Genomic DNA, 27,819 nt, shown 5'->3' on the forward strand with positions numbered 1-27,819 from the left:
CATGCCATCCATTCTCCTGTTAAAGAAGCATCGGCCAGGGCTCCCCTGACCTGTGTGAATGGCTGGCAGGGACTGCTGATAACTTTCTATCCATTTATCAATTACTGATGCAAAATCACGACAGGCTTTGCTTCTCTCCTCGTTTTCAGAACTGCTGCAACTGCAGGTTTTGGAGCGAAAACTGTTGCTGTGAATCCTTCTCAGAAGAAGGGGGGGAGAGGGAGTGAGGGAGGAGGAAAGGACTCTGGCCTCCTCCCTCCTGAGCCATGTTTCTGGTCTCACTGAGACCAGCATTACTCAAGAGACACTTCAAGGAAGAATATGGAGTGACTCCAGATTAACATGGGGGCAAATAAAATCAGGATATGTCCCTCTGGGGAGGGGGTTTCAGTTGTTGCTAAATGGGGGGAAGCCCTCAGTCTCTGTCTGACTGTGTCTCTTTCTCTTCTCAGGATATTGGGGTTGAACTTCCTGGGTCAGACGCTATTGCCTGCATTGTGGTCTGGGAGCCCAGACTGAGCAGCTGCTGCTCCCCCGGTGGGGTCTGGGCTCGGGAGTGACTTGGAGTGAAGCTTCCTCTGTGCCCAGGCAAGGTGAGGACTTTCCCCAGCTGTAACTAGCTCCATGGGCCAGCCCGAGGCTCTGCCCACGCCAACATCTGAGCCAGATACCCCAGGTGATTGATAGAGACCTCAGGGAACGTGCTGGGGATGGGCATGAAAGTGACTCTGCATAAATAGCCCCTTCCCACCCCACAGCTCTCCTCCCCTTAGCAATTGCAGGAGCCAATCCAGCCATAGGGGAATGAACACCCAGGAATGGCTGTCTGTCCCATCTCCTGGACCTCTCCCTCTGGCGGAAACACAAGGAGAAAAGGGAGAGAGAGATTGATGGGGCAGTGGGAGAAATAATTGGGGAGAGAGATTCCCAGTTCTCTAACCTGCCCCCACACACTTGCTGCAGCATCCCTGGGCAGATTCCCTTTCCAGTGAACAAGGTGAGGTGCAGGGAGAGGAAAAGTCAATTCCTGACTCTCCCTGTTCCCCCTGCTGTGGGAGTGTGCTGGCCTGGGGACAATGGCAGGGGAAATCCCCCAAGTCACTCCTTTCGTTCTGCTCTTGTCTCATGTTTGGTTCTCAGACTTTGTTACTGGGACGGTTTTGTAGAGGTCTCGGCTTAGTGCTAGTGCGGTGGGCCAGGTCAGAGGTGTAATAAAATGACCAAACATTTCCTCAGAATGGAATCAAAGAACTGTCGGGCTGGAATGAACAATGAGAGGTCACCTAGTCCAGCCCCCAACACTGAGGTGTTTGTCCAACCTGTCCTTAAAATCTCCCTTGGTAACCTATTCCAGTACTGAACTAGCCTTCGTCACAAGTGAGTCACATGGCTGGCTCAGATTCAGTTTGTGACCCACTATAAGAGGAGGTTACTCACCTTGTGCAGTAACTGACATTCTTCAAGATGAGTGTCCCTGTGGGTGCTCCACTCCAGGTGTCGGTGCGCCCCTGCGCCTTTGATCGGAGATTTCTGCAGCAGTACTCGTGCCGTCCACGCATGCACAGAGCCTGCCCCCCCTCCCGCCCCCGCTCTGAGTATAGCTTTAGTGAGCATGCGTGGCCGGTTCCCTCAGTTCCTCCTCTACAACAGAGGCTACCCCAACTCCAAAGTAGAGGGGAGGAGGGTGGGTACTGGAGCACCCACAGGGACACTCATCTCGAAGAACGTCAGTTACTGCACAAGGTGAGTAACCTCCTCTTCTTCTTCTTCGAGAGAGATGTCCCTGTGGGTTCTTCACTCCAGGTGACTTAGAAGCAGTATCTCTCAAGGAGGTAGGGACTTCGGTTCTGGTAAGAATGCAGTAGATAATACTGCTCTGCCTAATCATGTATCAGAGAGAGGGCCCTGAGTAAGGGCATAGTGTTTAACAAATGTGTGTTCGGAGGACCAAGTGGCTGCTTTACAAATGTCAGTCAATGGCACTTTACGTAAGAAGGCTACAGAGGTAGATACAGCTCTAGTGGAATGCGTTCTGATGGATGTTGGAGGTGTAACGTTTTTTATCCGATAGCAGGAGTCATATGCAATCGGATCCAGTTAGAAAGTCTCTGGGTAGAGAGAGGCATGCTTTTGGAGCGCTCCGTGATGGAGACAAAAAGTCTAGAAGAGTTTCTGAAGGGTTTGGTTCTGTCCAAATAAAAGGACAAGGCCCTGCGCACATCCAACATGTGCATTGTGGCTTCAAAAGAGTTTGCATGTGGTTTCGTGAAGAAAGTTGGTAGATGTTCGTTGATGTGGAATGAGGCGTGAACTTTTGGAAGGAATTTGGGGTGTAGCCTTAGGGTAACCTTGACCTTGAAAAAGAGCGTATATGGTGGATCTGCCATAAGGGCTGCTATCTCTCCTGCTCGTCTGGTGGAGGTAATCGCCACCAAAAAGGCTGTTTTCATCAAGAGGTGTAATAGGGAGCAGGTGGCTAAGGGCTCAAAGGGTTGATGAGTCAGAGAGAACAACACTAGGTGAAGATCCCAAGGAGGGGTAGGTGGCTTAATGTCTGGGTTTAAGGTTTGGAGTCCCTTAAGGAAACGCTTGATGACAGGATGAGTGAAGACCGAGGTATTGTCGATTGTATCATGAAAGGTTGTGATGGCAGCTAAGTGGACTCTGATGGAGCTGAAGGAAAGGCCGGCGTGCTTGATGTCCAATAGGTAGTCGAGTATGCAGGGAAGGGGTGCAGATGTAGGAGACAGTTGTTTAGTTGCACACCATTCTGAGAATCGCTTCCACTTTCGGAGAGAGGTGGTACGGGTGGATTGTGTTCTGCTGTGTAGGAGAACACTTTGAACTTGGTTGGAACAATCTAGTTCATGTTGGGAGAACCATGGAGGTACCAGGCTTTGAGATGAAGCATGGAGAGATTGCTGTAATAACAGGTTCGGGATGAGAGGCAGTGAGATCGGCGGTCGAATTGACATTCTGGTGAGGAAAGGAAACCACGGTTGTCTCGGCCATGAAGGTGCGATCAAGATCACCATGGCAAGGTCCGTTCGTATCTTTATGAGGACCCTGTTGAGAAGTGGTATTGGGGGAAATGCATAGAGTAAGTCCCGGTATCATGGGATCATTATCTCCGAGAGAGCGTTTGCCCAGTCCCGCCCTGGAGCAAAAATTGAGGCATTTCGTGTTTTTCGCAATTGCAAATAGGTCTACGGTTGGGTGACCCCAAGTGCGAAATATGTTGTAAATGATTCCCTCATCTATCTCCCATTCGTGCTCCAAAAGGAAACGTCTGCTTGACTCGTCGGCAGTGGTATTCGTCACCCCGGGGAGATAAGCAGCTGATATGCGGATGTGGTTCACAAGGCACCAATTCCAGAGTTTTATGGCCTCTGAGCAAAAAGAGTGGGATCGAGCCCCTCCTTGCCTGTTTACGTAGAACATGCAGGCAATGTTGTCGGTCATTATGCGTACATGCTGATTTTTGATTAGTGGCAGGAAGTGGCGGCAGGCATTTCGTACAGCTCAAAGTTCTAGAACATTGATGTGCAGGGAGGTCTCGGAGGGAGACCATAGACTGTTTGGTGAGAGATGTGGGCACCCCAGCCTGTGAGAGATGCATCGGTAGCCATTATCAGAGTTGGGGAGGTCTGGAGGAAGGGACTCCAGAGCAGAGGTTGGAGGGGACTGTCCACCATAGGAGAGAGTCTTTGACTCGGAAGGGTATGGCCAGAGGTTTGTTTAGCGAGTGCACGTTTGGTCTGTAAAGCATGGCCAGCCAAGCTTGGAAGCACCTCATGTAGAGACGTGCATTCTGGACCACGAAGGTGCACGAGGCCATGTGCCTTAGTAGTTGGAGGCAGTCTCGGGCAGTGACCTGAGGGCTGTCGCGAAGTTTCGTAGCCAGTAGTTTTATGGTATTGAATCGGTCGGGTGGGAGAGAAGCTTGCCCGGTTCTGGAGTCGAGGTCCGCTCCTATAAACTCGAGGTGTTGGGTAGGACGTAATGTGGATTTGTTTCTGTTTATTTGCAGGCCTAGAGATTGGAAGCAATCGATGGTGAGTTGTGTGAAGCGGAGGGCTTCGTCGAACGTGGAGGCCTTGAGAAGGCAATCGTCAAGGTAAGGGAATATTATGACCCCTTTTTTCTGAGGTAGGCAGTGACTACCGCTAGGAGCTTGGAGAAAACTCGGGGGGTAGTGGAAAGGCCAAAGGGTAGAACTCTGTATTGGAAATGCATTGAGCCGAGGATAAAACGAAGGAAGCGTCTGTGGGCCGGATGAATAGTGACGTGAAAGGAGGCATCTTGTAGGTTGAGGGCTGAAAACTAATCGCCCTGCTCCAGCGCTGGAATTATGGTGGTAAGAGTAACCATCTTGAACTTTTGCTTTTTGATAAATTTGTTGAGCCGCCTGGGGTCGAGGATCAGTTGCCATCCTCCAGTTTTCTTTTCTGTTAAGAAATAATGGGAGTAGAATCCTCTCCCCTTGTGACATTCGGGCACGAGTTCTATAGCCCCCAGTTGAAGGAGATGTTTCACTTCTTGCTGGAGGGGTAGCTCATGAGAGAGGTCCCTGAAGGGGGACGGGGAGGGTGGGTAGGTGGGAGGTGAGAGGAAGGGGATAGAATACCCAGTTGTGATGACCTCTAGAACCCACTTGTCGGTGGTAATGTTCTGCCATTGGTGCAAAAACAGCCGTAGGCGGTGACCAAAGATAGTTGTAGGCGGTGCATACACTGAAGTCGAGACGATGTTTGAGACCCTCGACCAAAGGTTCAAATCTGCTTATTAGTTGGAGGAAGTTAAGGAGCCCCGGAAGAATTGGGGCGATGCCACTGGTATCTTGATCTCTGGCGTTGGTGTTGCTGTTGTTGTTCCTGAGATCTGTTGAAATGCTGAGTATATGGGGGATAGCGTGGAGGGTGGTAAGGTTGATATCTGTACTGTCGCTTTCTGTGACATTATTGATATAAACTGGGACCATATAGAATATGGTTTGCAACCAAGGTCCTGTAGTGGCACCAAATCTTATGTAAAAAGGGGTCATATAAGGTGTCTAAGACCAGGTTATGGGTTGCTGGTCATGATTATGCTGTCTGTATGTCTGTATCATTTTGTAGTTGAAGTTACGAGTATTGGCTCTATACTGTCTGTATTTCAAATTTGTGCTGTGCTTCTGGGAAAAATCCCAGACAGGTTGGTGTTAGCTCTGCCTAGCCTGCTTGATGGCCCATTAAGGACCACCAGCTAAACAACTGACCCATTGAGAGAAGGCAGATATGCCTTGTAACTCAGCAAAGTATGCAGGGACTTACCCATGTGATTCCAGACTCATTTTCCACAGTAAGGACAAAGAGGTTCTTATACCTGGAAGAGCCTATATAAGGCTGATGCCTCATCTCCATCTTGTCTTCAATCCTGCTTCTTACCTCTGGAGGAACTTTGCTACAAACTGAAGCCCTGCACAAAAGACTGATGACCCATCCCAGCGGGGGAATGTTCCAGAGACTTGATTTAAACCTGCAGTTTACTCCATCACTGCTACAAACCTGAACTAAGAACGTTGCCATTACTGCATGTAATTGATTCCTTTTTAACCAATTCTAGCTCTCAGCTCTATCTTTTCCCTTTATGAAAAAACCTTTAGATTTTAGATTCTAAAGGATTGGCAACAGCGTGATTTGTGGGTAAGATCTAATGTGTATATTGACCTGGGTCTGGGGCTTGATTCTTTGGGATCGAGAGAACCTTTTTCTTTTATTGGGGTGTTGGTTTTCATAACCATTCATCCCCAGGACGAGGGCACTGGTGGTGATACTGGGAGACTGGTGTGTCTAAGGGAATTGCTTGTGTGACTTGTGGTTAACCAGTGGGGTGAAACCAAAGTCCTTTTTGTCTGGCTGGTTTGCCTTGCCTTAGAGGTGGAAAACCCCCAGCCTAGGGCTGTAACTGCCCTGTTTAAGCAATTAGTCCTGAATTGGCACTCTCAGTTGGGTCCCGCCAGAACCGCATCGTCACAGTGGCGTAGTCGTGCTAGGATCCACAGAACCAGGTCAATTAAGCTTTGGGTCAGAATCCCACGCTATCCAAATTTGAATTTTGGTATTGAGAGTTTGGTTGGTTAAAGAGCAGTTGCAATGGCTGAGCAAAGAGCATATGAGGGTCTTGACAAAAAAGCCATGGAAGATTTGTGCTCAGAAAAGGGGCTAAGCTTTAGAAAGAAAGCTACAAATCAAGAACTGAGAGATCTGTTAATGGCCAGTGATCAGGAGGCAGGAGCACGGCCCTTACCTGATGCTACAGAAACTGCAGAAGCGATTGGAATGAAAAAGGCAGCAAATAAACTGCAACTGGAGCATGAACAGAAACTAACAGATCTTCGATTGCTGGAAAGGCAAAAAATAGCTGAATTAGAAAGATAAGCTGCTGAAAGAAAGAAGGAGGCTGCTGAGAGAGAAGAGAAAGCTCATAAGGGGCGTCTGGAGCTGCTGGCTGCTGAGGAGAAAACTCGACAGATGCAAGAGGAGACTCACAAGGTGCAACAAGAAACTGCCAGACTTCAACTCCAAGTCAAAAAAGCAAGGGAAGAACAGCAGAAACTGTATCCTCTTGAAAATCCAGTTTATAACTGTGTTGATATGTGGTATTACTCTGGGCAGTTTTCTGTGTTTAACCAGTTTTGCTATGACCATGGAGAGGGGGATTCTAACCTGGTGGGTAAAAGCTGTGTGTCTGGTGAAGGAGAATGTGTCTCCGGCTCTTCTGTGTCTGTGGAGCAGACAGAAGGTGCCTTTCAGCCTGTGATGGTTGAGAATAGTGTAGGTGTCTGAGTTAATTGTAAGTACAACTAAAGCCCGGGAAGGGAATGGTCCTAAGCTTGTGTCTGCTGGGGAGAACGGTCCTGTGACTAGGGTGCATCCAGTTAGTGTCTTGGCAAAATCCCAGAGACCAGAAAATTCTGGTGCTTGTAGTTTGCCAGTTGCTAATGTATGGTTGGAAAAGGGTGCAGCAACTCTGTCTGCTCAGGGTGATACCCTAGCCAGGGCACAAGGAGAGCAGAAAAGTGGTTTAATTGTGTTGCCTACTGACAGTTTGACAACTTGTAACAAGACGGAAAAGATTCCTAAACTTGTTCCAGGCCAGGGAAAGGAGATTGCTTCTAACCTGTTATCTAGAAAGTCTATAAGTTTGCCTAAAAGGGGATTGTGTAGAGATCTGCCTGATGGGCCAGAGGTGATTCTGAATGTAAGTGAGACCCAGAAAGAGTCTGTGGTGGCTCAGGGAAGTGTTCCTTTAGAGAGAGCCCTAGGTAAAGAGGGTAAGGGCAAAATTTCTGAAAGGGGTGAATTGCTGCTTAGAAAAGCTCTTGGGGAAAAGAATCCTCATGGTAGCCTGTGCAAGCAGTTTACTGCAACTGAAGGGTGTGAAAGTGATTTAATCAAGGAAGTTTCAGTTCCTAGCAGCCAGAAATTTTCTGTTGTAAATGGATCCACTGACTTTCCTTTTAAAGGATCCAGTGTGGGTAGCTTTAAAAAGGTCTCAGGTGGAGTAGAAGCTGTTAAAGTTGAGCAGCCCTATAACCGTGGCTGTGTGTGGCCAGCTTGTTGGGAAAACAATGGTATTGGAACAGGACTGTCTCCATGCTGATTCTGTGAGTAAGCAGTCTGTGCTTCAGGATCTAAGGACAGATTTGGTTGCTGATGTTTCAGAGCCAAACGGTTTTATGGCTGAACGCTTGAGGATGCAGGGAAGAGCAAACAAACTCTCACCCTCAGACTCTTTGGATTTGTGTGGTATCTCTGTAAGACAGAGTCCAACATTGGAATTGGTAGCAGCTAAGAAGTTAAAAGCTGGTGTTTGTGTTAATGCAAATTACTTGGCTGGCAGGGAGAAGAAGGACTTGCTAATAGCTGTTAGCACAGAGAGCCCACCCCATCAGCCAGTGAATTTGGTTAAGCAAAAGAAATCAGGGTTTGATCCTGCAGGACAAGGAGAAAAGAGAAAACTGAATTTTGCAAAGGAAAGCCACAGGTTAACCCTAAAATGCCCAGATTCCTATGGTATTAATCCAAAGGTGTGGCATGACAAACATGATTGTAAATGGACACTTGCAATGAATTTGTTGTTATTGCTAATGGTGATTTTTGTAACTAATGTGTTGCTATTACCAAGAACTGTAAGAATGTACAACGTGGCCAATCTTTTGGAAAGTCCCTTGAACATGTTGAAAGCAATACATGAGAATACACTTTATGTTAAAGGGCCTTGCTATACTGATGTTTCACAGTTAATGCCTGTAAACAGTATTGGAACTTTTCACAGGGGAAAAGACATTCCAGACCTGATGTGCAGTAGGAAAGGGGAAACTGAGGCACACTACCATATGGCGTTCATGGCTAAATGCCAGAATTCCTGGACTATAAACAACATTAATATCTACATTGGTTTACTGTTAATTGGGTTCCAAACATTTGCCAGAGCTGGTATGGATAAGGTAGCTATGTTCTTTAGCTCTTGGCAAGATCACATGAAACATACAGGAACCATGCTGCAAAAGCTAACCAAGTTATACCTTAAGTTTGTAAAGAGATTTAATCATGTTATTAAACATGACTTTGATAAACCATTTCTGTTATGCACTGGTATGGCCTCTAGCCCAACACTAGCTGTAGTGAGACAGACCCAAGGATGGGGGGGCTCTTGGGATGCAGTCAGTGATGTTTGTGTCATCCCTTCCTGCATCAATTTTGCGTTGGGGTGTGACGTTATTGATATAAACTGGGACCATATAGAATATGGTTTGCAACCAAGGTCCTGTAGTGGCACCAAATCTTACGTAAAAAGGGGTCATATAAGGTGTCTAAGACCAGGTTATGGGTTGCTGGTTATGATTATGCTGTCTGTATGTCTGTATCATTTTGTAGTTGAAGTTACGAGTATTGGCTGTATACTGTCTGTATTTCAAATTTGTGCTGTGCTTCTGGGAGACATCCCAGACAGGTTGGTGTTAGCTCTGCCTAGCCTGCTTGATGGCCCATTAAGGACCATCAGCTATTCAACTGACCCATTGAGAGGAGGCAGATACGCCTTGTAACTCAGCAGGGTGTGCAGGAACTTGCCCATGTGACTGCAGACTCCATTTTGCTGTAATTTTCCACAGTAAGAACAAAGAGGTTCTTACTGTGGAAAATTACCTGAAAAAGCCTATAAAAGGCTGATGCCTCATCTCCATCTTGTTTTCAATCCTGCTTCTTACCTCTGGAGGGACTTTGCTACAAACTGAAGCCCTGCACAAAGGACTGATGACCCATCCCAGCGGGGGATGTTCCAGAGACTTGATTTGAACCTGCAGTTTACTCCATCACTGTTACAAGCCTGAACTAAGAACTTTGCCATTACTGCATGTAACTGATTCCTTTTTAACCAATTCTAGCTCTCATCTCTAGCTTTTCTCTTTATGAATAAACCTTTAGATTTTAGATTCTAAAGGATTGGCAACAGCGTGATTTGTGGGTAAGATCTGATGTGTATATTGACCTGGATCTGGGGCTTGATTCTTTGGGATCGAGAGAACCTTTTTCTTTTATTGGGGTGCTGGTTTTCATAACCATTCATCCCCAGGACGAGTGCACTGGTGCTGATACTGGAAGACTGGAGTGTCTAAGGGAATTGCTTGTGTGACTTGTGGTTAACCAGTGGGGTGAAACCAAAGTCCTCTTTCTCTGGCTGGTTTGGTTTGCCTTAGAGGTGGAAAAACCCCAGCCTAGGGCTGTGACTGCCCTGTTTTAGCAATTGGTCCTGAATTGGCACTCTCAGTTGGGTCCCGCCAGAACCGCATCGTCACACCTTCTGGTCGTAGGGGTTTGGATTCCTAAGGACCGGAGAGTTGCCCTTGAATCCTTCATTGAGTGAAGCACCTCATTCGTGGTGGAAGCAAAGAGTTTATCACCATCGAAGGGAAGATCCTCTATGGTGCTCTGAACCTCACGAGGAAAATAGGAAGAGGAGAGCCATGAACCTTGGCGCATGACCACTACAGTAGCGGTAGATCTTGCTGTGGTATTGGCTGCATCCAGAGCTGCTTGGAGAGCCGTGCGTGATATGATTTGGGCCTCGGAAACCAAAGCTGTGAACTGTTTCTTTTGATCTGGAATGTGTTCAATAAAGTCCATGCACTTGTTATAGTTTCTGTGGTCATACTTTGCCAGAACAGCAGTATAATTGGCAATTCAAAATTGTAAAGTTGAAGAGGCATACACTTTGTGACCAAGGAGGTCCAAGTGTTTGCTTTCCTTGTTGGCTGGGGGGGAGCGGGAATATTGTTTGTTCCTTTGGTTGGTTGCGTCCACTACCAGTGAGTTTGGCGCAGGATGTGAGAAAAGGAATTCAGAGCCCTTAGAGGGAATGAAGTATTTACGGTCCGCTTGTTTGCAGGTAGGCTGGCTTGTGGCTAGAGCTGCCAGATAGACTTAGCCGGTTCCAGAAGGGCTGCGTTGATTGGTAATGCCAGCCTGGACGAAGAAGAGGGTTGCAGGATGTCCGTTAGCTCATGTTGTTGGTCTGGGACTTCCTCTAAGTTGATTCTAAGCTCGCTGGCAACCCTTTTAAAAAGGTCCTGGAATTTCGGAAAATCGTCTGAAGACATTTGAGGGGAGGGAAGTAATGTTTCTTCAGGCGTTACTTCAGTTGCTACTGGGTCAGGGGCAGGAGTTAATTGATCCTGCAAATGGGAGGGTGCTGCCAAATGTGTCATATCATTTGGACGTTCGTCTGCTGGTGCCAAGCAAGTGCCGTGCCTCGTTGAAGTGGAGTAGTGGGTGTGTTGCCGAGGAAAAGATGCCCATGGGGCCCAATATTGTCATGGTGGTGGGAAAGGCACAGGTGGTGCCATCCAGGGGTTCCCATACTAGGAGGCAGGATCTCGAGGATATTCTGAGGTAATCTTCCTGTGCCCACGGGTGACGGGTCCAAGGATGGGAGTCTGTATACATTGAAAAATCACCCAGTATTTCAGGTTCGCCTTCACTGGAGGAAGGCTGTTCGGACCCTGAATCATTCATAGGGGAGAAGCAGTCCTTAAGCAAGGGTGACTGCAGCATAGGTGACACCAGGAGGTCACTTGACTGGGTAAACTGCAGCGCTGAGGCAGCTGAAGGTGAAGGCTGAAGCTGATAGAGCTGCTGTGAGGGAATCCGGGTCTGCACCGGAGTTCTCAGTCTTGGCTCAGTGCCAGATAGCGCTGTCAATGCCGGTGCCGTAGCCGGTGCCGCGCTATTAATAGCAGGCTGCGGTGCCTCAGGGAGATCCTGGTATGTGTGCTATAATCGAGGCAGGCAACTGAAAGTCTGTAGTCTTGGCACCGGAGCTTCGCGCTGTTGCCGCAACCACAGGTGGGTTTGGCGCGGTGCCTGAGGAGCCCGGCTCGTCAAAAGTGCTCAAGTGGGGGAGCACAGGTAAGGAAATAGTAGATCTGACTGGAGAGGGTTTGTGTCTGAGGGTTTCTTCTGCACTTGACAGAAGGTGCCCTCTTTTTGCTGTTTTCTTCTGCCTTTTTGAAGCAGGAGAGCTGTGGCGGTGAGCGGAGGCAGAGTCCATGCCAGGGTCTGAGGCTGACCCTAAGGACTTTTGAAGTAGTATGAGTTTAAGTTTTAGCTCCCTGTCTTTTCTCGCTCTGGAGCTTAGTTTAGTGGAGTGGGCACATTTTGGGGGAATGTGGGTCTCCCCCAAGCATTTTATGCACTGTGAGTGTCCATCCGAAAGAGGAATAGGTTCCTTACAGGAGGAGCAGCACTTAAAGCCTGTGAAGCCAGGCATGTCTGAAGCAGCGGCTGCTGCTGAATTTTTTTTTTAAACGGTAGAATAAAGGGTAAATAACACTAACTAACAAGAAACTAGCTAACTACAAGTTAATTTAAGATGAGGAAAAATTCTTTAACGAGTCTGTGGAGCTCCGTCTCAAGCTGGGGACGGTAGAGAAGGAACTGAGGGAACCGGCCGCGCATGCTCACTAAGAGGCACACTCAGAGTGGGGGGGCAGGCTCTGTGCATGCGTGGCCGGTGCGAGTACTGCTGCAGAAATCTCTGATCAAAGGCGCAGGGGCGCACCGACACCTGGAGTGGAGCACCCACAGGGACACTCATCTCAAAGAAGAACCCCCACATCCCTTTGAGTAGTACTGTCACCTAGCCAGTTAGTCCCCCGTTTCTAGTTGTGCATTGGATTTTCCTTCCCTAAAATGTAGTACTTTGCTGAATTTCATCTTGTTCATTCAGATCAATTCTCTAATTTATAAAGGTTATTTTGAATTCTAATCCTGTTCTCCAACGTGTTTGCAACTCTTCCCCGCTTGGTGTCGTCATCCTCAAATTTAATAAGCACACTCTCCACTCCATTATCCAATTCATTCATGCAAATATTGAGTGGTACCAGATCGAGGATTGGCTCCTGTGGGACTGCATTAGATACATCCTCTCAGTTTGTCAGCGAGCCATTAATAATTATTCTTGGAGTACAGACTTTCAAGTACACAACATTTTCCTGGTTAGCTGATGAGAATGTCATGGGGTCTTCTGTCAAAAGTCTTACTAACATTAAGATATGTCATGTCTACAGTGTGATAAGGCCAGTACCCCAGTTAAAGCAGGGATTAGATTGTCTTGGCATTGTTTGTATTCGATAATCTATGCTGGCTATAATTTATCACTTTACTATACTCTAGGTGCTTATACATTGATTGTTTAATACATTTTTCTTTCTGGGTATCTAAACTAGGCTTGACTGGCCTCTATTCCCCAGGTCTTCGTTGTTCCCTTTTTTGAAGACAGGTTTTATGTTTCCCCTTCTCCAGTCTTGTGGGACCTCACCATCCTCCCGGAGTTGTCAGAGATCATTGTTAACTGTTCCAAGATTGCTTCAGCTAATTCCTGGAGTAGCCCAGGATGAATTTCATTAGGCCCTGCTGACTTTGAAAAAATATTTACATAAATTAAATGTAGTAACCTCTTATTTCTCCATTGTGGTTTCTGTTCCTTCCCCCTCTTGGTTAAGAATAATTAAGTATCTGATCACAATTACATTTTTTAGTGAATGCAAAAAGGTATTAAAAACCTTCGTCTTGTTGATGTCATCTATTATTAGCTCCTTTTCTTTTCTGGTAGGTAACACTTTCCTTCCCCTGTCTCTTGCTCCTAATATATTTATAGAACCCTTATCTTATTGCCTTTTTTGTGTCACTTCCAAGGTGTAACTCAGTTTCATAGAATTCAAGATCAGAAGGGACCATTATGATCATCTAGTCTGACCTCCTGCAAGATGCAGGCCACATAAGCCGATCCACCCACTCCTTAGCAAGCGACCCCTGCCCCATGCTTCGGAGGAAGGCGAAAAACCTCCAGGGCCATTGCCAATCTTCCCTGGAGGAAAATTCCTTCCCGACCCCAAATATGGCGGTCAGCTGAACCCCGAGCATGCGGGCAAGACTCTCCAGCCAAACCCTCTGGAAAAGGTTATATCATACCAGGCACTTAATTGACCTATTGACTAAGCCCGTTATCCTATCATACCATCCCCTCCATAAACTTATCTAGCTTAATCTTAAAGTCATGGAGGTCCTTCGCCCCCACTGTTTCCCTCGGTAGACTGTTCCAGTATTGCACTCCCCTGATGGTTAGAAGCCTGAATTTCCTGACTGACAGTTTATATCCGTTCGTCCTCGTGTCCACATTAGCACTGAGCTGAAATAATTCTTCTCCTTCCCTGGTATTTATCCCTCTGATATATTTAAAGAGTGCAATCATATCTCCTCTTATCCTTCTTTTGGTTAAGGAAAACAAACCGAGCTCCTCAAGTCTCCTTTCATACGAAAGGCCTTCCATTCCTCGGATCATTCTAGTGGCCCTTCTTTGTACCTGTTCTAGTTTGAATTCATCCTTCTTAAACATGGGAGACCAAAACTGCACACAATACTCCAAATGAGGTCTCACCAACGCCTTATATAACGGGACTAGCACCTCCTTATCCCTACTAGAAATACCGCCTAATGCAACCCAAGACCGCATTAGCTTTTTTAACGCCACATCACATTGCCTACTCATAGTCATCTTGCGATCAACCAGGACTCCTAGGTCCTTCTCCTCCTCCGTTACTTCCAACTGGTGCGCCCCAGCTTATAACTAAAGTTCTTGTTAGACATCCCTAAGTGCATAACCTTACACTTCTCACTATTGAATTTCATCCTGTTACTAATACTCCAGTTTACAAGGTCATCTAAATCTCCTGGAGAATATCCCGATCCTCTTCCGAATTGACAATACCCCCAACTTGGTGTCATCCGCAAACTTTATCAGCCCACTCCTACTCTTGGTTCCCAGGTCAGCAATAAATAGATTGAATAAAATCGACCCAAAACCGAGCCTTGAGGAACTCCGCTGGTAACCTCCAACCGGACAGTTCCCCCTTCAATACTACCCTCTGCAGTCTCCCCTTTAACCAGCTCCTTATCCACCTCTGGATTTTCATTTCGATCCCCATCTTTTCCAATTTAACCAGTAATTCTTCATGCGGTACCGTATCAAACGCCTTACTGAAATCCAGATATATGAGATCCACCGCATTTCCCTTGTCTAAAAAATCTGTTACTCTCTCAAAGAAGGAGATCAAGTTGGTTTGGCACGATCTACCTTTCGTAAATCCATGCTGTAATCTATCCCAGTTGCCATTGGCCTCGTTCGAACCACTCTCTCTTTTAAGATTTTTTCCATGACTTTGCATACTACAGATGTTAGACTAACAGGCATATAATTCCCCGGGTCACTTTTTTTTCCCTTCTTGAATATAGGAACTACATTAGCTAATCTCCAGTCAGTCGGTACAATCCCCGAATTTAGGGATTTATTAAAGATTATCGCTAACGGGCTAGCAATATCCCTCGCCAATTCCCTTAATATTCTAGGATGAAGATTATCCGGGCCCCCCGATTTACTTCCGTTAAGCTGTTCAAGTTTGGCTTCTACCTCAGATACCGTAATGTCTACCCCCATATCTTCATTCCCATCGGTCACTCTATCACTATTCCTTAGCCCTTCATTAGCCTCATTAAAGACCGAGGCAAAGTATTCGTTCAGATATTGTGCCATTCCAAGATTATCCCTAATCTCCACTCCATTTAAAGTTTTAAGCGGTCCCACTTCTTCTTTCTTGGTTTTCTTCCTATTTATATGGCTAAAAAACCGTTTGCTATTGGTTTTAATCCCCTTCGCTAGGACAATCTCAAATAGTCGCTTTGCCTTTCTCACAGCTTCCTGCACCCTCTGACCTCAATAAGGTAGGTTTCCTTGCTGATCCCTCCCATTTTCCACTCCTGGTACGCTTTCTGTTTTTCTTAATGACCCTCTAAGACGCTTGCTCATCCAGCTCGGTCTAAAACTGCTACCTACGAGCCGTTTCCTTCTCGGGATACATGCCTCTGACAACTCCTGCAACTTCAACCTGAAGTAACCCCAGGCGCCATCTGCCCTTAGATCCCTAAATATGTTAGCCCAGTCCACTTCCCTAACTAGTCGCCTTAATTTAGTAAAATTAGCCCTTTTGAAATCATACACCCTAGTCTCAGATGCACTATTGATTATCCTCCCATTTATTTGGAAACGAATTAGCTCATGATCACTGAGCCAAGGTTGTCCCCTACAACAATGTCCTCAACAAGGTCCTCGTTACTCACCAAAATCAAATCTAAAATGGCATCACCCCTCGTCGGTTCAGCAACCACTTGATGAAGGAATTCATTAGCTATCACGTCTAGGAAAAGCTGAGCCCTATTATTATTACTAGCATTTGTTTCCCAATTTATATCCGGGAAGTTAAAGTCCCCCATGATCAAGCAGTTCCTATTAGTGTTTACCTCCTTAAAAACATTAAAGAGCTCTCTATCCATCTCTAAGCTAGATCCTGGCGGTCTATAGCACACCCCAATCACTATCCCGGGTGAGGCTCTGGTAGTTTTCTTCCCCAATGTGACCATTGCCCAAACAGACTCCGTATTGTCCATTGCAGCGCTAGTTATCTCATTACATTTTACCTCATTATTGATATACAGTGCTGCTCCCCCACCTTTACCTTTGCATCGGTCTTTCCTAAACAGCACATACCCTTCCATACCTGTACTCCAGTCATGGCTACCGTTCCACCATGTTTCTGTTATTCCTACGATATCCGGTTTCAATTCCCGGACCAGGAGCTCCAGTTCCTCCATTTTGTTACCTAAGCTTCTCGCATTGGTGAACAAACATCCTAATTTTTCCTGTTGGGCTCCTCTCACTCTTTTCACCCAACTCGGTAGGGACACAGTACTTCCAGTATGACTTGTAGATCTAGAATCTGTCGCCCACCCTCTTCCTTACACGTAACCGCCCCTCTGGCTATATCTGTTGTTATCTTGTTGTCCTCACTCCCAATGTGAAAATTTGGCGTGGAGAGCACTAGGACCTCTCCCGACCGTCTCCCCCCAGTGTCTAGTTTAAAGCTCTTTTAATCAGATGAGCCAGCCTCCCTCCTAGAAGTCTACTTCCTTCCCTACTTAGGTGGAGCCCATCCCTTGAGAACAGTTGTCTGTCCCCAAAAGCCTCCCAGTGCCCATACATCCCAAAGCCCTCCTTGTAACACCACTCCCTCAGCCAACTATTAATCATCAGGATCCTCTCACCCCTTTGGCGCCCTTCCCTAGGGACAGGTAGAATCCCACTGAAGATCACCTGAGCCTCAATTTCCTTGAGCGCCTTACCCAACCTGGCATAGTCTCCCTTGATCCTCTCTAGCGAGAATCTAGCCGTGTCATTCGTTCCTACATGAAGGATGATCAAAGGGTTCTTACCCGCTCCTCTTAGGATCCTTTTCAACCTCAGGTCCACATCCCTTATTTTAGCACCCGGTAGACAGCACACCCTTCTGTTCTCCGGATCGGCCCTGGTCACAGGCCTGTCCAACCTTCGCAGTATGGAATCCCCAATCACGTAGACCTGCCTTCGCCTGGGGACAGCACGGTCCTCTAACCTATCCCCGTTCCCCTGGTTGCAAGCTCCTTCCATTCCTATCATCCCTTGTGGTTCCCTTAAGCCATCCTGTATCCTCCTGGGCCCAAACTTGGTGCTACTTCCATCGACTCCTCCCCTTTTTCTATGGGACTGGCCGCTCGCCTCTTTTTCTTTGGCCTCCCACTGTCAGCTACCACTTGCTGTACCCCTTCCTCATTCTCCAAACCTTCAAACCTGTTCCTTAGCTCAATTTCCCCCTCACTGGCTCTCCTTTTCCTTGGCCTGCTTCTCACGGTCACATGCTTCCACCGCCCATCTTCCTCCTCTGGTGGTCCCCCTTCCTAGGCCTCAGCCCCTGCTCCCCCCTGTACCCCTGGGCGTTCCCCCTCAGTTACTGCTTGCCATTGCTCCATCAGCCTCTCAAACCCCCTTCTATTCTCTATCAGGGTTTCCACCTGCAGCTCTAGGCCCTGGATCTTTTCCTCCAGCAGCTCTATTAGGCGGCACTTCATGCATATATAGTACTGTTCTGGGTCCCCCGCTAGGACCAGGTACATACCACAGCTGCTGCATGCTCTCATCCTCGGTGTGTCCTCTGCTGTTTGTGAGTTAACCTTTCTGATTTTGTCCCCACATGCTTGTGCAATTCTTTTGTACTCATCCATATCAATTTGTCCACTTTTTATAGGATTCCTTTTTATTTTCTGGTCATGAAAGAGCTTATGGTAGAGCCATATTTGGTTGCCACTCAACAAAGAAATCTTTGTGTCATTGTTGATAGTTCTCTGAAAACATCCACTCATTATGCAGTGACCTTCAAAAAAAAGCTAAACAAATGTTAGGAAGCGTTCGGGAAGTGGTAGGTAGTAAAGGGGGAGGGATAGCTCAGTAGTTTGGGAATTGGCCTGCTAAACCCAGTGGTGTGAGTTCACTTCTTGAGGGAGCCATTTAGGGATCTGGGGCAAAAATGTGTCTGGGGATTGGTCCTGCTTTGAGCAGGGGGTTGGACTAGATGATCTCCTGAGGTCTCTTCCAACCCTGATATTCTATGATTCTAAGGCAGAAAATATCATAATGCCACTCTATAAATCCACGGTGTGCCACTTTAAATACTGTGTGGAGTTCTGGTCACCCCATCAAAAAAAAGGATGAATTGGAAAAGGTGAAGAGAAAGACAACAAAAATGATGAGGGTTATGGAACAGCTTCCCTATGAGGAGAGATGAAAAAGACTGGGAAGGTCCAGCTTGGAAAAGAGATGATTAAGGGGGGATATGATAGAGGTCTATAAAATCATGACTGGTGTGGAGAAAGTGGATAAGGACGTGTTATTTACCTCTTCGCATAACACAAGAATGAGGAGTCATGTGATGAAATTAATAGGCAGCAGATTTATAACAAACAAAAGGAATTATTTCTTCACTCAATGCACAGTCATCCTATGGAACTCATTGCCAGGGGATGTTGTGAAGGCTGTAATTATAACTGGGTTAAAAGAAGAGTTAGATAAATTCATGGAGGATGGGTCCATCACCTCTTACTAGCCAAGATGGTCAGAGATGCAACCCCATGGTCTGGGTGTCCCTAAGCCTCTAACTGCCATGTGCTGTGAGTGGATGACAGGAGATTGATCACTCGAATAGCTCCTTCTGTTCCTTCCCCCTGAAGCATCTGGCATTGGCTACTACCAGAAGACAGGCTACTGCACTAGATGGACCATTGTTCTGACCCAATGTGGCCATTCTTATGTTCTTATCAGTTTGGCTTTTGTTGATCTGAAGTTCCAGGCACTATCGTTATTAACTTGTTTGGTGCTGCTCCCCCAAACGGGCAGTGGGCACCGTACACCAGCTGAGATAGATGCCAAGTGACTAGCAGTCAGGGGATAATCAGAACCGCAGTCTGAGCTGCAGTTGTGTGCAAGAGAATGTTATCAGAGCAAGGTGATTTTGGTCAAAAGCTTGTTTTTGGAGGGCTGTATCTCCGGAACCTCCGGAACAACTAACCCCACGTTTGGACCACTAACCTTGTCCTGAACCCATATGATGAGCAGTGTATTTCAGGACAATAGGAGTAGGCATGTAAATTTTAGAGAATTAGAATAGTTGGCCTTTAAAGAGAGAGCTGAATCTTAAATCTAGTGCAGCTGGTGGTCTGCTACAACTTTCTAAATGTAATGAGAATGTGGCAGTCAGGTGCACCCATCTGTGGACAGGAGAGAGTGTGAGGGTCTCATTCAGGAGTCCTTGAGACAAGGGAGAGAATGAGGAGGGGAGAAAGATGATGGGGAGCTGGTGTTCGTGGGGTGACTCATAGGCGGGAGGGCTGAAGGGGAGTGGGGTGTGGAGGACTAATATTAGAGAGAATCAGGAATGTTTGGGTACAATGGAAGGAGGAGGATGGAGGGCATCAGGAAGAGGAGCTCCCGTGAGCTGGTAATGGTGTGAGCTGGGCGAGTTTGGGACTGGAAATGGGGTGGAGGTCCCAGCAGTGGCGCTGTTGTTGAGGGAGGGTGTTGGGTAGGTGATGTGGCTTAGCTGGGAGTGGGGAACACTGAGGTTAGAGGGACAGTTGGAGTGACGGGGTTGGAGAGTGGTTGCGCTAGGAAGTCGGAGGGTCTGGTGGTGGGTAGGAAGGGAAGGTTTCAGGGAGTCAGAGATTGTAGCACTTCACTGAGGCTGCTTTTGCCGAAGTCTCTAATAACCTGTCCCTAGGCAAAGCTCAGAGACAGTACTCCCTCCTCCTCCTCCTCCTCGACCTGCCAGCTGTCCTTGACACCATTGACTGTGGTCATCATCTTGATAAGTCCACGTTGACGCCAGTCCAACGCATATAATTTATTAGAGCCTTTCTCGACGACTCGCAGGCCAGGGCAAGCATTGCGGAGGTGCATTTTTAGGCCATATTGGACCTGATTTCCCATGTAAAGAGCCACCTGCTCACCATGGCCCACACGTGCCTGCGACTGATGGGCCACATGGCCGCATGCACATACATGGTCAGCCATGCTCGACTTCATCTGCGGCCTCTGCAAGCATGGCTGGCCTCGGTCTATATCCCCAGCAGGCACGCCCTGGACTGAGTCGTCACGGTGCCCAGCCACATCCTCTCATCCCTGGACTGGTGGCTGGATCCCAAGTCGGTGCTGCAAGGAGTTCCCTTCATGACCCCATCCCCGTTGCTCACCCTGGTCTTGGACATGCAGGTCCTGACAGACAATACCACCGCAATGTATTACATCAACAGACGGGGGGTGCCAGGTCTTCAGCCCTTTGTTGGGAGGCGCTCAGCCTCTGGGACTTTTGTGTGCAGCATGCCAGTGATCTAGTAGCCGCCCACCTGCCAGGAACCAAGAACGTCCTGGCAGATCACCTCAGCAGGACCTTCTAGTCTCGCCATGAATGGTAACTCCATCCGGAGGTGGACAACCTAATCCTGCACAGGTGGGGGACGCCGCAGGTGGACCTGTTTGCATCCACGCAGAACAGAAAGTGCCACGTGTTCGGTTCTCTGCAGGGAAGGGACAAAAGTTCCCTGTCAGATGCCTTCTTGATTCAGTGGTCGGGAGCGCTGATGTCTGCCTTCGTGCCGGTGCCTTTAATCCACAAGATCCTGCTAAAGACGATGCAAAACAAAGCAAATGTCATCCTCATAGCCCCCGCATGGCCTCACCAACACTGGTTTGGCATGCTGTTGAGTCTTTCGGCGGCCACCTCACTGCAACTGCCTCTTCGGCCGGATCTGGTGTCCCAGAACCACAGCAATCTGCTGCATCTGTATCTGCCGACGCTGCACCTGACAGCTTGGCTTCTGCGTGGATAAGCATGGACGAATGGCAGTGCTCTGATGCTGTCCTCTTACTACAGTGTCCAGCAGGTCCTGCTGGGCAGCAGGAAACCCTCCACCATGGCTACCTATATGGTAAAGTGGAAGCGGTTCACGTGTTGGGCCTCTGACACATTTGCGCTGAAGAGGCCCCATTGCAGCACATCCTGGACCTTTGCTGCACCTTAAGCTCCTGGGCCTGTCGCTGTCTTTCTTCAGGGTACACTTGGCAGCCATTTTGTCATTCCACACTCTGTTTCAAGGCAGGACCTGGGGAATACAGTGGATGAGAAGCTGGATATGAGTCAGCAGAGTGCCCTTGTTGCAAAGGCGGCTAAGGGAATATTGGGCTGCATTAGTAGGAGCATTGCCAGCAGATCAAAGGAACTAATTATTCCCCTCTATTCGGCACTGGTGAGGCCACATCTGGAGTATTGCGTCCAGTTTTGGGCACCCCACTACAGAAAGGATGTGGACAAATTGGAGAGAGTCCAGCAGAGGGTAATGAAAATGATAAGGGGGTTGGGGCACATGATTTACGACGAGAGGCTGAGGGAATTGGGATTGTTTAGTCTGCAGAAGAGAAGAGTGAGGGGGGATTTGATAGCAGCCTTCAACTACCTGAAGGGGGGGGTTCCAAAGAGGATGGAGCTCGGCTATTCTCAGCGGTGGCAGATGACAGAACAAGGAGCAATGGTCTCTAGTTGCAGTGAGGGAGGTCTATGTTGAACTACAAGGGTGGTGAAGCACTGGAATGGATTCTGTAGGGAGGTGGTGGAATGTCCATCCTTAGAGGTTTTTAAGGCCCAGCTTGACAAAGCCCTGGCAGGGATGATTTAGTTGATGTTGGACTAGGTGACCTCCTGAAGTCTCTTCCAACCCTTAAAAAAAAGACAGTCTTCGCCCATTCCATGATGGCGCATGGTTCTTGAAAGGTTTGGAGTACCTCTGCCCTCATGTCTGGGACCTGGTCTCCCCTTGGGACCTGAACGTTGTGCTGTCAAAGCTCATGTGTCCCCGCTTTGAACTCTTTGTTTCCTGCTCCTTCCTGCTTCCCTCCTGGAAGGTCTCCTTTTTGGTCACTATATCTTTGGCCCATAGGGTGTCTGACATCAGGGCACTCACATCAGAGCCACCTTATATAGTCTTCTATAAGGACAAGGTCCAGCTGCGTCTGCACCCAGCTTTTTTGCCCAAGCTCGTCTCCCAGTTTCATACTGGTCAAGACATATACTGACTGGTTTTTTGTCCAAAGCCTCATGCGATGGATGAGGAATGCAGGCCCCATACCCTGGACGTCAGATGGGCGCTGGACTTCTACATAGATAGAATGAAGCTGCTCTGAAAGTCAGCGCAGTTGTTGGTTACTGTCGCAGACAGGATGAAGGGTTGCCCAGTGTCCGCCCAGAGAATCTCGTCTTGGATCGTGGCCTGCATCCGCTACTCTTATGAACTGGCGAAGGTGCCCCTGTCGACTAAAATGATGGCTCACTCCACTAGGGTGCAGGCATCAGCAGCCTTCCTGGCGCAGGTGCCAATCCAAGCAATCTGTCTGGCTGCAACCTGGTGAGATAATGCGATGTTGATGAGGGTTAGTTTCCAAGCAAGTATATTCCGAAGCTCTTCACACAAGTCAGGCTTATCCCGATACACCAATAGAGTCTGTTCCCCAGTGTTCCATTCCCAGCTCTGACACTGCAGAACTTTGCCAGTGTCCCTGTTCCCCGTTCCCTATTCCCGTTCCCGCCCCCCTTAACAAACATGATTCCAATTTCCCTTCCTCCCCATTTAACACCAGTTTATATAATAATATTCTCAGCTATACCTTAACCAATCATTTTACTGAAATTTAACTAACCAATCCTAATGTTGTAATATAATTCCCTAACCAATTATATCCCGCTACCCTAATTAACTTATACCTAGCAAAATTAATTATACAGCAGACACAAACAATTGGAGAACCAGACAGGTTAACAATAAAAAGTGGGGGACATAAAGATAAAGCAATACAGAAATGAGGGTTTCACAACCATTGAGAAGTGATTTCTTGCCAGACCGGCTGCTGTCAAACTAAGTTTTCTTTAACCATCTTAAGATCTGTTTCTTTATCTGGTGGCGATGGGCACTATCAGGACAGGATCATCTTCCTAACAGCCCAATACCACCTTATTTCAGTGTGACTGGGTTGGGATGTGAGGATGTGACCATACGCTTCCCAGCGTATGGCTTCTCCTGCTGCTTAGCCAAACTCCTTAGCCTAAGAACAAGGCCTCAGATCATCCTAGTGAGAGAAGGCCCAGACACAGGCAGACTGTGATTTAGATTCTATGTTTTTATATCCCTGTAACTAGCTAAGTGATAAAAATACACCTGAGTTCTTAAAGTATCGGCTTTTCAGGCAGGCCTGAATATTTATATTCTAATAGTGGGGTCTGCCCCTTCCCACATTTTCATAGAATATCAGAGTTGGAAGGGACCTCAGGAAATCATCTAGTCCAACCCCCTGCTCAAAGCAGGACCAATCCCCAGGCAGATGTTTTTCCCTAGATCCCTAAATGGCCCCCTCAAGGATTGAACTCTCAACTCTGGGTTTAGCAGGCCAATGCTCAACCCACTGAGCTATCCCTCCTCCCCCTTGTCTATTTAGAGTGTAAATTCTTCAGAGCATGGGTCATCTACTATTCTGTGTTTGTACTTTGCCTAGCACAATGGGGACCCACTGTTAGTTGCTCCTAGGCACTAAGGTAATGAATATGATTTATAATAATAATAACGCTCCTGCCATTTTGAGCCAAGGAAGCTGGCCTTGGGATGTTACTGCTTAAAAATGAGCTGGGGTTAAAACCATGGAATATTCTTTGTGCCAAGTATCCCACAAATTCCACTGACCTCCCTTGTTTTCTTTGCCTGGAGTAGGGTTTCCAGTTTCCAAACCTGATGTGATGTCACATCTGGAACGAGAGGAAGAGTTGTGGATCCCAGACCTCCAGGGCTCTGAGAAAGAAGTGCTCCCAAGAGGTGCCTGCACAGGTAAGAAATTGGTTAAACCAACTAAAAAACTGTCTGTGAATACAGGAAATATTTGGGATGCCCTACAAGTGTGAGCTCTTCAAGTTCAGGATTGTTCCCTGCAGATGTGGAATCATTATGGCAGATGTCACTCATGGCTTCCCACCTATTCTGACTGACAACTGGCAGCAGGTCCCTCCCTGATCTCGCTTTCTTCTGAGTGTCCTGGTGAGATGGGATCAGTTTTGGTCCTCTTCCTCTGTCCTCTGGGGAGGGGTTTGGGGAAAATCTGCTCCTGATAGGTTTGATCTCTCCTGCACATATTTTGGTTTATTCATCCCTTTTACCATTCCTGTCTCTGAGATTTCCTTTCTCTCCGGCACAGGGAGTGACCTACGTCTGGATTCTCTCTGTCACCCATCAGGTGATGAGATGGTGAGTGAGAATGAGGAGGAGAAACCCCGGCAGCAGGATGCTGAGCAAGTAGAACCACCTGGAACATTATCAGGAAGATCCAAAGGGAATGTTTCTGGGAGTTGTGCACTCCCAGAAAAAGCAAAAGCCTGTAAGACTCGGCCGATGCCAGAGGAAAACATGAGTAGCCACTCAGAACTTATTACTCGTGAGAGCATCAATGTGGAAGAGACACACTACACATGCCATGAGTGTGGGAAAAGCTTCAATGGGAGCTCAGACCTTTTCACACATCAGAGAATCCACAGAAGAGAGAAACCCTACATGTGCTCTGAGTGCGGGAAAAGCTTCAGTCGGAGCTCAGCCCTTATCACACATTGTAGAATCCACACAGGAGAGAAACCCTACACGTGCAGTGACTGCGGGAAGTGCTTCAGTTGGAGCTCAAACCTTTTCAAACATCAGAGAATCCACACGGGTGAGAAACCTTATGGATGCTCTGAGTGTGGGAAACACTTCACTGATAGTTCAACCCTCATCTCACATCAGCAAATCCACACAGGGGAGACGCCCTACACGTGCTCTGAGTGCGGGAAAACCTTCAATCAGCGCTCAAACCTTAATAGACATCAGAAAATCCACACGGGAGAGACACCCTACACATGCCATGAGTGTGGGAAAAGCTTCAATTATAGCTCAGACCTTATCACACATCAGAGAATCCACACAGGAGAGATGCCCTACACGTGCTCTGAGTGCGGGAAAAGCTTCAATCGGAACTCAAACCTTATCACACATTGTAGAATCCACACAGGAGAGACGCCCTACACATGCTCTGAATGTGGGAAAAGCTTTAATCAGCATTCACACCTTATCAGACATTGTGGAATCCACACAGGAGAGACGCCCTACACATGCTCTGAGTGCGGGAAAAGCTTCAGTCGGAGCTCACACCTTATCACGCATCGGAGAATCCATACAGGAGAGACGCCCTACACATGCTCTGAATGTGGGAAAAGCTTCAATCACAGCTCAAACCTTATTAGACATCAGAAAATCCATCTGAGAGAGAACTGTAATAAATGCCTTGACTAGGGCTGGCCAAAGATTTTTTTTTTTTAAATTCCATTTGCTAATTCGCACACAGTGATCTTTGCACCATCTTCACTGTGGTCTCTCAGCTCCCCCAGATAAGTTGCCTGCTTCTGCCTTTTGCAGCTCACCCTTCCTTGGGGGTCAGTCCTACGACTCAAAAGGAAAGGAGATGATAGAAAAGATCACAGGAGTGTGTGTCCCTCCTGCCAGGAATGTTCATCAGCTCCAGGTGGGAGAGAGGTTTGATCCCAACAAGCTACACTGAGGCAAAAACTACCTGTGCCTGACATCTGCTAGGGCTGTACATGGCGTTGGCTGCTCCAGTTAGTGATCTTAATGTAAAAAATTGTAGTGCAGATGCAGCCCAGGTGCAGTGGTTGGCATTAGCTTTCCCCTTGACCTGACTTAAACACTTGTCAGAAAAAACTACCGGTTTCTTTTGCAAGCTTTGCATTGCAAGGCAGAGGCAGAAGCAGTCTTCTCTGTTTCCTCAAAAGATTGGCCAAAAGGTGGGCAGAGTGGTCACATTTGGCAAGGCACCACTGGGTGCTGCATCCCTAACCTCCACTTTATCTGGCAGGTGCCTTGGCCAGCTTAGCCACAGTGCCAGTCTCTGGGACTTTTCTCCCTACTGCTCCATTTTTCATTAATGAGAATCAAAAGGAAAGTGACAGAAGAGTATTGCCTATAAGGAGCTCTGTGCATAGACATGCCCAGCGAATCCAGCACAGGCTCTTCCGTTGCAGCAGTTGCAGTTGAAGCAACCACTTTGCCGATAGCAGCCTTTTCATCAACTCCACGCTTGTGATTTGATTCTTTTCAACGCTTCTCTCTAAAGAAGCAAGCAATTACTAGGATTGCCAAGGGAGGTCTCTTCTCTTTCCTAGAAAGGCATAGGAAAATGTGAGCGGAGGAGACCGAAAGCCATAAGGAGACGAAGGCACCACTGGGAGTTGAACCTAGGATCTCCTGTTTCCTAGACAGGTGCTTTAGCCAGCTAAGCAATGGTGTCTGCCTCAAAAAACTGCTTTCAACTGTTCCACTTGATGGTCCAGGACAACGCCTGCAAATTCCGAAGTACAGACGTTCCCCATTTCCCTCAAGACTTGCAGACCTTGAGGTGTCTGCCTCTCTGTGCACAGAAAGCCACAGCTGAGTTGACAGAGGGCTTCTAACATGTGCTTCTCCCACCAGTCACTGTGATCCTTTAGTGGTTAGTGCTCTGCATATCAGTTGCAGTAACCTCAGCTCAGTTCTGAGTCATGGTAACCTTTCCATCAGCTCCAGACTTTTCATTTGCCACTTTCCAAGTGTGGTGAGGCGGGTGCCCCACACAGGCAGGAGAAAAGATAAGGCAGCCTTGGAGAGGCTGTGCAGAACCCAACCAATCAGGAAAGGACCGATTGGGAGAGCCACTCAGGAGATGGCTTGTTGGAGTAGCCCATATAATTTGCAGGACGGCCAGCAGGAGGCCCTGCAGTGGTGAGGCATGCTCCATTACACCAAGACTTAGCTGCAAGGAAGGCTCTCTCTGTCTTGAACAAGCACTTAGAAGGATTGTGCTGACAGATCTTTTCTTTTTATGAAAAGAGATGCAAAAAAGGAGCCAACAGAGACATTAGGTTCAGTAAGGAAGAACTGAGAGGCCAAGCCAGGATCTCCTGGTTAGTAGGAAGGCTCTTCAGCCAGCTGTTTCCAAAGATCACTATCTAGACGCCTATTAACAGCCACTGCAGATGTTCACCACAAAACAGACAAAGAGATGCCGAAATAGAGTTCTCCACTGCCTGCAAACATCAAGCTACTAGGAGTTCTGTGCACAGAGAGGCCTCTGCTGGTGGAAAGACGCTTTGGTAGAGACTTTTCTGACACCAGCCATGGTCATATAGTGGTTAGCACTCTGTGCTGTGGCGTCAACATCCACAGATGTAAGTTCAGTTATGGGGACATTTTTCTTGTCTCCCCATTTGTCTAGTGGCTCCTTTCAACACTTGTCACCAAAAAGGCCTGTTTCTTTTGCAAGCAATGAACAGCTAAGCAAAGGCTTCTCCATTTCCTGAAAAGATCAACCAAGCCATGGGGAGAGGAGACACCTTCAGCCAGGGACGTGCTTGATCCTGAATCGCTTTACTCAGCAGATGATGTCTGTTTGGGGGCTTTTCACTCCTCCCCCCCTGGTTCTTGTGTCAGCAGCAGAAATCAAGAGACCAGCAATCGAAGTGCAGGCAATGTGATGTTTATTGAGGTTTGTCATAATTATAAAGGGAAAGGTGGTAACCCTCCTGTGTACAATACTATAAAATCCCTCCTGGCCAGAGACTGGCCAGACACACCAAAATCCCTTTACCTGTAAAGGGTTGAGAAGCTCAGGTAACCTGGCTGACACCTGCCCCAAAGGACCAATAAGGGGACAAGATACTTTCAAATCTTGGTGGGGGGAAGGCTTTGT

General features: G+C 47.5%; 1 protein-coding gene and 1 long non-coding RNA gene across 2 annotated transcripts; both read left to right on the forward strand.

The window, feature by feature from the left end:
* Positions 1-459: 459 nt before the first annotated feature.
* On the forward strand, positions 460-24,281 carry LOC120381477. Its single transcript, XR_005588075.1, has 4 exons — positions 460-593; positions 4,031-4,117; positions 23,769-23,882; positions 24,247-24,281. It is a non-coding gene; the product is annotated as an uncharacterized LOC120381477 (long non-coding RNA).
* Positions 24,282-24,357: 76 nt separating this feature from the next.
* Positions 24,358-25,352, forward strand: LOC120381449 (zinc finger protein 501-like; the record flags this gene model as incomplete). The annotated part of the gene is made up of 1 exon (XM_039499651.1): positions 24,358-25,352. A coding segment is annotated over exon 1 (912 nt), but the record flags the coding sequence as incomplete, so codon positions are not given.
* Positions 25,353-27,819: the final 2,467 nt, after the last annotated feature.

This window comes from Mauremys reevesii, linkage group 14 (genome assembly GCF_016161935.1).
Source record: "Mauremys reevesii isolate NIE-2019 linkage group 14, ASM1616193v1, whole genome shotgun sequence".
NCBI lineage: Eukaryota > Metazoa > Chordata > Testudines > Geoemydidae > Mauremys > Mauremys reevesii.